Here is an 11,162-nt window from a genome sequence, read left to right on the forward strand (position 1 = left end):
TTTTCCCCAGAGGACAGAGATATTGAATATGCTTGAGAATACAGGGCAAAACTGGCCAATCCAAAAACTGTCCAGTTTGGACCGAGTCTGAAGCAGAGGTTTGTCATTAGCACTATATTTCTGTATTTAAAGTCACACAAAAATTTAAGAGCAGCTGGAATAATTAGTAATCTTGACTGACGTGCAGTTCTTGTGCTGAAGAACAAGGAAATGGAGAAAGTGCCTGGGAAATCCTGGCACTTCCCAGCTCTCTCCATCAGGTGTCAGCTGTTCCCAGCTGGCAGATCCAAAGGAAACACTGACCTGTCAGTGTCCTGGTCCTGAGCCCTGTCCTGGCCCCGGCCTGTCCGGTCCCTGCTCTGCCCCAGGTGTGCAAAAACTGCATTACCTGAGACCAATGAGGTCTGAGACTCTGCTTAAAACGGAGCTTACATTTTCCCAAGAGGCCCAGAGTCGCTAAGTTAGTCGAGAGCTAATCCTGACTGTGGCTAAGTGGAAGTAGTTGCTGCTAGCCTATCCAACAGAAGTACAATAATATGCGATTAAAATGATATAAAAATGCATTGATCCACAATCTGCAGTGATTTCAGCCCTGTCCAGCCTCTGTCCCCTGCAGTGGGGTGGGCAGCGCTCCCTCTGTGCCACCGAGCCTTGTGCCCACCGTGCCGAGGGATCCCGACACATTCTACGTTTCACCACACGGGATATTTGGAGATCATTTGGAGATGCAGGATGAATGATGCCCGGCCCTGGGCTGCAGGTGCTCTCTAGAGGGCACTCGGCTCCTACCGAGCTGCTGAATGGCGCCCGCAGCAGAGGCGAGCGGCAAAGCCAGCGCTGGGGGCTCGGCTCATCCCCTCCCAGCAGAGCCAGTCGGGTGGAGCGGTGTCTGCGGGACGTGCTGGGGACATTCCAGTGCCACAAAACACCCTACCAGCTCTGGCATCCTGCTCCAGCTCCGCCGATATTTAATGCTCACACTCGGAGTGAGGTTGATGTGACCCGGTTCCGCGTGTGACTTCAGGGATGGTGCAGGTGTCCCCCCGCCTCCCGCAGATCCCAGGTGTTCTCCCGTGTGGGGGTGCGTGGGACGGGCCCCAGACTGAAACTCACCCACCAGTTTGCTAATACCTGTTTGTTTTCCAAATGGCACTGGAGTATTTTGCATTGTGTTGTTAGGTGGGAGCGCAGTGAAAAAAGCCCAGCTGTAAACGTGCTGTAATGACCCTTTGCTAATGAGGGTCTCGCCGATGGAGCAGCAGCTGAGACCCCAGAAGGACAAATGGGCCAGGGGCTGTTTAGATTCACAGTGAAGCAGCTCCAAACCAAAGGGTTTGTGCTCTGAAAGTTTTTTATGGCTCTGAGTCACCTAATTACTGCTCCTATCACAACCACCATCACTCTGAGGGTGGTGGAGCTTTTGAAGGTGCTCTTTAATGTTTCATCACTATTCGGCTCTGCAATAGCGAATGAGTAACAGATCAGGGAGAATGTAGGCAGGGATTATGCTTTTCCGAAAGGAGGAATGTTTGCTGGACGGACACCCCTGACTGCCCTTCCCTGGATGGCAGCAGATCACCTATCCATGCCAAGTCCAGCTTTAACTCACCAGTGGGTGAACGTGCTGCATTAGGACCAGTGGACATGACAGGGACAGATTCCAGGGATATTCCCTGTGACCACACACCTTGGGGTGTGGGTGGACGCCAAGATTACACCCTGTCTTGCAGAATAGTTCGGGAGAGGTGGGGACTTTCTCACTTCAAAACAGATATTTTAAAACTCTTCACTTAAAAAAAGCCTGAATAGTTTTTGGCATAAGGGAATCACAGAACCATTTAGGTTGGAAAATCCCTCTAAAACCCTTGAGTCCAACCCTTCACTGGGCATTGCCAAGGCCAACACTCACAGATGATTTTCACAGAATATCATTGAGATCTAAAATAATACTGTGTGGTTTGGGTTGTGGGAATGAACCCAAGCACACTGGTTAGGAGCCCACGCCTGGAGAAGAATGAGGCACTGTCTTTTGACAGAGTTATTTCTAATCACAAAAATACATTTATAGAAAATCACACTTTTCACTGGAAATTGTTGGAACTGACAGCATTTCCAACCTCAAATATTTCTGGATGGAACTGCTGCCAGGCACCCACAGCTGTGTTAGTGGGGGAGAGAGAAGATTCCAAACATATTGTGCCCTCAGTACATAGTGAACAATTATGAATTGTTGGGTAGGAATTACTTTTTGCCTAGAATTCTCAGTTAATCCACTATTAAAACAATAAGCATGATTTAGCTCTAATATATTACAACTGATCCAAATTAGATTTTTCCAGTTTCAAACATCTACCTTTTATTGGATAAGAAAAAGATCCTCATAATTTAAATTTTAATGGAGAAGAGAACAGCATTATGCTAAGTGTCAGGCAGCTGAAGCTCACTGGAATGAAGAGCAGAGTTCAAACAAGAATGATGCTCACTCTCCAACACAGTCACACTTGTGACTGGCTTTCTTTTCTACTATGGAGAAATCCTATGGAATTATCTGGTGTTAATAAAACTGCCTGATGATTGTATAATGGGAGTTATTTTATAACATATAATTATGAGAATGAGTCATATTCCCTAGGTAAATATTTCATAGTTTTTCCCTGTGTAGCAACATACAAGGATTGAGTTTTCCAACAAGACCTGACCAGAAGCAGGAAGGATGGGAAAGGATCCCAGTGAAGCACCAAAAAGGGGGACAAGAGTCCAGTTGTGACCTCACAAATGTGCTCAGCAGCCTCAGAGATTTCTCCCAAACACAACAGTGTGGGGAGAGTGTGGATGTGGAGCTGGGAAAGGTGGTTCTGGGGGCTGAGAAGTGCTGGTGTGAGCTCACCCACACCCCCAGCCTGAGCTATGCCCCAGCCCCTTCCTGCTGCCACACTCCCAAAGGAAAAGGGCTTCATTATCCCACAGCCTCTGCTTCAGCCAATGCACATCAGGGCTGTGCAGAGCACATGGGAACCCTGCCGTTGAAATGCTGAGTGAATTCCTGCCCATCCTGGGAGAATTCCTGCCAGTGCTGGGTGAGCCGTTCAGGCTTAAATAGTCCATCCTCCTCTATGGGCAGGAGCTCATAACGATTTCATCACAGGAAAAGGGAGAGGCCTCATTGCAAACAACTGTGGAGCTACCTGCCTTCTCCTTCTCCTCCTCCTCCTCCACATCCCCCAAACCCCCTATCCCAGTTTGTCTCTGCCCAGTTTTTGGCTCTGCTGCAGTGAGCAGCACCAGCCACAGATTCCGTAACATTTCACTGTCCCGTTTCTCAGGTACTTCTGGGGATCCTTCCAGTTCCTGAAGTTTATTGCAATCACTTTTATGTGATGGTTTCCCAGCCCTCCAGCTGCACTTCAGCAGCGTCTCTGGATTTTGCTGGAAACATTATCTAAGATCACCCAGGAAGCTCAGTGTGTTGCAAGGGCCTGGACAACACTATGAGACAGAACTGCAGAGAAAATTACTACCCATAAACCAGCTTCCACCTTACAGCAGTTCTGAAACAAAACATTCCTTTCAGGAACCATTTGTTCTGTAACTTCTGTCTCTGATCCTGGCCAGGATTTCCAGACATGATGAATCTGTCAGGCTTCTTCAGTTTTAAGGAGCGAAGTTTCACTCTTGAAGTACATTGCCTGCACAGGTTCTAGGGGAAAAATGGCATTAAACCTTCCTTTCATGTATTAAAAATGAAGCTATGAAATTGCACACAAGCATCCTCACTGATATTCAAACCATCCAAAAATGTTCTTTTGTTAAGGGAAAACAGGAAGGTTGGTCTTCTTAAAAGGAACGACTGATACAAAAGATGTAATAAACATCTTTCCAGAAAAAAAACAAAACAAACAAAAAAACCCCAAACAAAAAAACCAACAAAATCTTTCTGCAGAATTATACGGAACAACATTGATTTGTTCCCATGTCTCTGTATCAGGGGTGTCAAAGCAACAGTTAAATGGGACATAACCCAGCTGCTTCTTGAGCCAAAGTAGCTGGAAGTATTGAAGAGAGTTTCATTCACTTTGGGAGAAGAGGATTTCTCACTGGAGAAAATTATCCCCCAGACTCTACAGAGTGTAGTGGTGAACCATTTAAATTCCTACAATGCAGGGGAGGCCCTGCTCCCTTGGATGTTTCAGAGATGAAGTGGAGCAGCAGGTGGAACGTGAGGCATGTCCTCTGCGTGGGCCAGGGTGTGCTGGGAGGGGCCTCTACCAAAATCTGTTTCCACAAACAGTTGCTCTAACAAACAAAACTTAATTAGCAACAACCACCACCACAAAGGCAGAGTGAGAAAACAGTAATATCCCAAATCAATACAGGAAATTAGGTATCACATGAGTTCCACCTACAAGGTGCGGCAGTTTACAGTCTGGGATTTGCTAAGGATCATGTACCTGGGCAGGAGGGAAGGGGTGAGAGGTACCCAAGGGAGAAATGTCACGTTCTGAGGCTCAGGGTGCTGCGAGGGCTCACAGGGCAGATGTGCAGCTGAACTATCCGCTGCAATGGGCAAAGGTACAATCTTAAAAGAAGAGAATGGAAGATGACAAATATTTCCTACTTTCGGTCATGCTGTGGCTGTGAATGGAAAACAAATCTGAAGGGAAAATGCTGTTTTGATGTAGTTTATTGACTTCATCCCCAAACCAGGAACTTTTCCTTTCTCCTCCAAGTACTGTATTTTGTGCAACATAAGGAAAGCATCCTGATAAAATTCTGAAACCCCTTCAGGAACATGACCAATGACACTCCCAGCCATGTCAGGAGAGACCAGCCCCAAGCCTCAAAGCTTTCCCAGATCTCTCAACCATCCTGTACCTGCATTTAGTCCAAGCACGTGTAGGGTTTTTCCCTGCAACAACCTGCTACACTTCCTTCCCTTAGCCTGACACAGAGCAGTTCTGCAGTTGTTGTGATACCAACTTGCATAATTAATTTGTTATTTATAATACAATATAACACAATTATAGAGGTATGATTGAAATAATTGCTGATAATTGCTGTGATATTTGCCATTGTTCACTGAGTTTTTATGAGATATTATAAAGAAGTCAGAGTTCTGTGTACCTACAACAGGCATCCTGCAGTAGGCTTTCCAAAGGCATAAAGCAATAAAGGATTACAAATAAGAAGCATACAGCATAGGATAATGATAAACCTATGAAAATATCAGTTAGCTATTAAAAAATCAACCAGAATTCCTTGACAAATATCTGAGCATTAGAAGATACAGAGGAACATCCATTGCTGTCCTGTACCATGGCAGCGTGTTGTTGTGCTGAGAGGGCTGTGACCAGGACGAGGTGAGTGGGATGGGTTTGTTTCGGATGACTGTAAGCCAGTGCACTAGATCTCAACAGTGACCTCCCTAATTCAGAGCCACCCAACAGAAATTACATGTTTTGTGTTAATAAACAAATGGTCACAAACACTGAGAGGAAGGGTTAAGCTTCCTGCCACTGCCAAGCATCTCCCTATGGCAAATTAGAGCTTGCAACCACACATGGAAAGCGGGTACTCCCTTCCACGGTGACACCCACTGTCTCAGGTATAAATGCAGAGGAGGTTGGCTGGGACTTGGAGCTATGATTCCAGAACATCTGTAAGACCAGCTTTGACTTTTCACCTGAGTTATTTGCCGCTGCCACTATGAGCTGTGGCTCCAAGCAGCCCCTGAAGAGCTGCCTTCGGGGGAGCAGCAGTGGAGGGGGTGGAGGGGGCAGCTCACGTTCCTCGGCCTCCTCGATGACAGTCACTTCCAGGACAAGTGGTGGTGGCAGGTCTTCTGGCAGCAGCTGTGGTGGAGGAAGCTCCCGGAGCAGCTATGGCGGGGGAGGTGGTAGTTATGGCAGGTGCAATAGCTATGGAGGAGGAATGAGCAGCAGCAGCTGTGGAGGAAGACTGGGCGGTGGATGTTATGGAGGGGGAATGGGCCACAGCAGCATGGGAACAGGCTTCAGGTCAGGTGGGAGTGGGTTTGGGGGCAGTTATGGAGGTTTTGGTGGAGGTGGTGCTGGTTTCTGTGGTGGCAGCTTTGGCGGTGGTGGCTTTCATGGAGGGAATGTGGGAATTCTCTCCAACGACGAGAAGCTGACCATGCAGAGCCTCAATGAACGCCTGGCTTCCTACATGGAAACAGTCAGGAATTTGGAAAAGGAAAATGCTCAGCTTGAACAGTTAATCAGGGAGTGGTACCAGAAGCAAGGTCCCGTTGGCCCGAAGGACTACAGCCACTATTATGAAAAAATTGAAGAACTTCAAAAACAGGTAGGATGTTCTTTGTCAGAGAAATTTGAGCACTGACAGACTGACAGATTCACAGGGAATGTTTTCCTAACATATTGCTTCTCTTCTAGATTGTGGCTGCAGCTGTGGACACCCACAAGGTACTTTTGGACCTGGATAATACAAGGATGACTGCAGAAGACTTTAGAATAAAGTAAATATATATTGCTCTTTTACAGGCACTGACTTCCTTCCTCCTGTTTTTCTGAACTTAAGTTTCACAGATTCATTCCATAAACAAATATCAATCCACAAGGATTTAGCTTCCTCCTGCTTCCATGGCAGCGCAACTGAAATAATTTGTGAAACTTCAAATTTTTAAGTATTCCTAGAGTGATCTTTGATAGGAATGCTCCCTATGGCTGCTGAGCCAGAGCTTACAAAAAGTTCTATTTTTAAGAAAACAAAAATTGGGATTTTCTGTCACTGAAAATCTGGTTAACCAGATAGATGGAAATTGTACAAAATTGCAGTAAGAAAAGATGATGAAAGAGACCACAGAACACATTTTAACATTAAAGTTTGATATTAATAATAAACTTTACATTTATTTACTGTAAAGAAGAATACCTTTATGTTATTAAGTAATATTATTAATTAAATGTTAAGTACTGGCTGATGATTTCCTAAGTCTGATGGCTGAGACATACTGCATGCTCCAAAGTACAGACACAAAAGCAGACCCTGATACTGGAATAGGTGAATTTTCCATCAATAATGTCAGTTAGGAGGAGGGCTGAGGTGCCAGGAGCAGGGCTGACCTCTCTGCACTGTCCCTGGCACAGGTATGAGATGGAGAGCGGGCTCCGGCAGAACGTGGAGGGCGACCTCAACAGCCTGCGGCCCCTGCTGGATAACCTGACCCTGACCAGGTCCGACCTGGAGCTGCAGTTTGAGTCTCTGAAGGAGGAGATCATCGACCTCAAGAAGAACCACGAGGAGGTAAGAGGCAGCTCCTTGAAATGCACACTGGAGATGTGGGAAGCTGACATCTTGTGCTCAAAATACCAACCAAGGGGCAGGGCCAGGCTGCTCCAGGGTGCCCCTGAGCTCAGCCCCCCAACAAGCAATGCCTGGAAAGTCAAGGCTAAATAACTGTAACACAAACCCCCCAAATACATACATACACACACACATGTACATACAGACAGACATATATACACACACACATACATATATATATATATGTATACATACACACACATACATATATATATATGTTGTTGAAAGGCTCCATTTGTGTTCGTTGTCCTGGGTTTTCTCTGCAGGAAATGAAACGGCTGCAATCCCAGTCCAACGGGGATGTGAATGTGGAGATAAACTCTGCTCCGGGAGAGGATCTGCTGAAAAAACTGAATGAGATGAGGGAAGAATATGAAGCTATTATTCAGAAAAACCGTGCAGAGGTTGAAAAGTGGTACGAAAGCAAGGTAAATGGTGACAACTCTTGGTAAGAACTTCCTGTAGAGGAATGACACAACATCCGTTGCTTTTACAAAAAAACAGTAGAGTCCCTTTGGTCAAAATGAAGTAAATCACAAGTGGGCTTGAATTGCTGTGGCAGTCACACAAGTTTAACAGCCCCATCCTACCAGTGGCCCTTCTGCAAATTGTTGCGTTCCATATGGCCCCATGATAAACTGCCGTGTTAGCACTGTAACACTCAGAAATTCCAATTCCCTACATTAATTTTTCAGATGGAGGAAGTGAGTCAACAAGTCCACTCAAGTAGCCAGGAAATAGAATCAAGCAACCAACAGATCTCTGTGCTGAGACGTGAATTTCAGAGCCTGGAAATTGAGCTGCAGTCACAGATCAGTCAGGTAGGTGACAACTGCTCCTCATCCCCTGATATGCAAAGAACTCAGGAGCTGCTGGAATGCCAGGATGTGACAGTCAGTGAGGATCCTTGGCACATACAGCATCATGTGGGACTTTTCTCACGTTGGGCATAAGGATCTAATCCTGCCACATTCCCACAAACACTGCATGTTGTTTTCCCTTTGCAGATAGACTCTCTGCAATCTAACCTGGAAGACACGGAACGTCGCTACAACATGCAGCTGCAGCAGATCCAGGGCATGATCGGGCCCTTGGAGGAGGAGCTGGCCAGCATCCGCTGTGAGATGGAGAGCCAGAACGAGGAGTACAAGATGCTCCTGGGCATCAAGACCCGCCTGGAGCAGGAGATCCAGCAGTACCGGACACTGCTGCAGGAGGGGGCGCAGGATATTAGGTACAGTCATCAATTAATTAACTTTCTATTGATGCAATCAGGGAAAGAGGATGGCAGCAATATTTGTAGTAGGAATTGGTGCAAGGGATTAATCATCAACATATTTACTACAAGTACAAGAATTCACACGGAATCTAAATCTTAGCTGGCAGCATGCAGAGCTGTACTTGTACAAAAGTGTTTAGAATTGTAATTTGCCATTTCTTCCCCTAAGTACCATCAGAAAGTGCCATTATTTGGGAAAACAAAAGGCAAGAAAGAAGTAACACACCCCTTCCTCCTTACAGCACTTCACAGGGAGGAGCTGGTGGTGGATCTTCAGGAGGAGGAGGAGGTCATGGAGGAAGTAGTGGAAGTCATGGAGGAAGCTGTTGGTCCTCAGGTGGAGGAAGCAGTGGAGGAAAATCTGGAGGATCCTACGGAAGATCTTCCTCTTCTGAAAGTGGAGGAGGAGGGAGTGGAGGAAAAACAGGAGGTGGAACCTGTGGTAAAACTTCAGGTGGAGGAGGTGGCAGTGGTGGAGGAGGAGGGGGTAAATCCTGCCTCTCCCGCTCTTCATCTTCCCAGTCCCAGCCTGGCGACTCTTGTGAAAGCCCAGGTAAAAATGGAATTTAAAAATACATCCTGCAATTCACAATTCTCTCTGATTAGCAGGAAAGGATATAACAACTTCCTTCCTGGAAATATTTTTGCTATTTTTTTTCCCAATCTTGTTTTAAGGCCACTCTGATGTTTGCTCTTAGACAGTGACAAATCTACATGAGCAGCACGAAGGATGGCATGAAGAGTTGTGTCAGTGGATGGGTGAAAAGAGGAAACGGAGGGGGAAAAGGGAAAATGGTGCCAAATCCAAAGTATGCAGGGAACTAGGAAAGTCAGAAGTTAGAAATGTGACTGGCATCATTAAGCAGGCGTTGGTTAAAGCAGAGTAGAATAGTTGGAACACTCAAGACATTTAAAATATATGAGGCATTGGCTGCAAAATACTGAAGCAGCAAAAGATGGAGAGTGACCAAAGGGTCTGATCCATATCTGATTTCCTGGCTCTGGTTCCAGGAAGTGCTGAAAACATGAAGCTCTGCCTGGAAGGAAACAAAACATTGGAGAGAGGAGCAACCATGGAGGAAGTGTCTGAAGCCATAAAAAAGATAAGACAGGGTAAGGGTCCAGGTCCTGGCTGCACCTCAGACAAAAGCCTGAAAACGGTGAAAATGAGCAGGAACATGTAATTTTTAGAAAGATTCAATTCTACTTTTGATTTTTTTAATGAAAAGATGGAAAATGGTCCTGCTTTGAGGTTTCCATTTACTCGTTATAATGACCAGGTTCAGTCAGGCTCTGTCCCAAACAGTTTCTGTTGCAGACTGACAGTCAGTCATGACATGAGAGCTGGCTCTCACCCAAAGGGCCTGAAGCCATCAGTGCAAACAGAAGGAACACTGCACAGACAGTCCTGATGTTGAAAACAAGGTAGTGAATGCAGGAGGATTTTGTGTCATGAGGAAGATTATTTGGTAAAATTTGGTGTAGATGAGCTCTAGTTTTTAAAAAATTCCTACACAGGCTTTGCAAACTCCTCCACAAAAATTTATTCCTCTGATCAAACATCTCCTCTGCCCTGCAAAACTCCAACATATATTAATGCTCGATAGGCAAGATTAAAGCATATTATGTGCCATCTCTCTTTAACTTATAAAAATCTACTGTAAATATCCATACACACACAAATGCAGATTCTAAGTTCACCTGCATTTGGTTTGTACTGCTGCAGCCACTCTAAAGCGATTTGCACTCCCATGGCTGAGGGTAGAAGCAGATACATGTAGTTAATTGCTAAATCTGCACACACACTGTACAGACTCAGGTCTGACATTGTCTGGACCTTTCCAGAAGGTTGGGAACAACCCTGGTGCACTGAGAACTGCACGGGTGATACTTAGGAAGTAACATAAGGTTAAAAATGCTGAATTGTTTGAAGAAATTCTTGCTTTCCTCCATCTTTCAACAGGGAGTTTTAGAAAGGTTGAGGAGTGATCAGCAAGACCAGCATCTTCCACTGCACAACCTCCCAGTGAGGCCTTTGGACCAAGCAAGACTCTACTGAGCATGGCTGAACATCCCCTGCCATGAGCAGGAGCGAACACTTGTCCAACTTATTCAACACTGCTCACTCCAGGGGCTCGTCAGAGCTCTCTGGATGTCCTGTCTGCTTCTTCCATCTGTGCTTCTGTTCCGAATCACTGTTACCTGAGTTAATCTCTACTGTGATTGGTGTTCATGTGGAATAAATGCTAATAAATCTTTGCTTCTCTCTGATGCAACCAGAAAGCTGTGTCTGGTCCAAGTTTCTTTAGCAGAGATTTTTGTTTGTGTCAGTTGCAAATATCAAGCCCTACCTGTGGAATACACAATGACGTGTCAGATTACCCATAAGACCCAAAGTTTTCATATTCACCACTTCAGACTCACAGGGCAAAACTTTGCAGTCTGCACTGCCAGGAACAATGCTCCCTGCAATGGGAAAACTCAGACAAAACCCTTCTGCTATTGACTTCCATCAGGGACAAGAGAGTGGGCTTCAGGAACT

At 45.7% G+C, this 11,162-nt stretch overlaps 1 protein-coding gene across 1 annotated transcript; it reads left to right on the forward strand.

The window, feature by feature from the left end:
* The first annotated feature begins 5,703 nt into the window (after positions 1–5,703).
* Positions 5,704–10,665, forward strand: LOC136301691 (keratin, type I cytoskeletal 15-like). Its single transcript, XM_066204815.1, has 9 exons — positions 5,704–6,321; positions 6,411–6,493; positions 7,125–7,281; positions 7,608–7,769; positions 8,037–8,166; positions 8,353–8,575; positions 8,863–9,173; positions 9,632–9,733; positions 10,584–10,665. Exons 1-9 carry the CDS (start codon positions 5,704–5,706, stop codon positions 10,607–10,609), a joined length of 1,812 nt encoding a protein of 603 aa, XP_066060912.1. The 3' UTR covers positions 10,610–10,665.
* Positions 10,666–11,162: the final 497 nt, after the last annotated feature.

This window comes from Chamaea fasciata, unplaced genomic scaffold (assembly GCF_029207755.1).
Source record: "Chamaea fasciata isolate MVZ Bird 193981 ecotype frontalis unplaced genomic scaffold, bChaFas1.0.hap1 SCAF_27, whole genome shotgun sequence".
Lineage (NCBI taxonomy): Eukaryota > Metazoa > Chordata > Aves > Passeriformes > Sylviidae > Chamaea > Chamaea fasciata.

What these genes read in the sequence shown, in the direction of transcription:
- LOC136301691 (XM_066204815.1), top strand. Translation starts at nt 5,704, where the DNA reads ATGAGCTGTGGCTCCAAGCAGCCCCTGAAGAGCTGCCTTCGGGGGAGC. An exon ending in GTCACAGATCAGTCAGGTAG is followed by an intron (nt 8,167 to 8,352) that starts GTGACAACTGCT and finishes CTTTGCAGATAG; the next exon opens with ACTCTCTGCAATCTAACCTG. An exon ending in CGACTCTTGTGAAAGCCCAG is followed by an intron (nt 9,174 to 9,631) that starts GTAAAAATGGAA and finishes CTCTGGTTCCAG; the next exon opens with GAAGTGCTGAAAACATGAAG.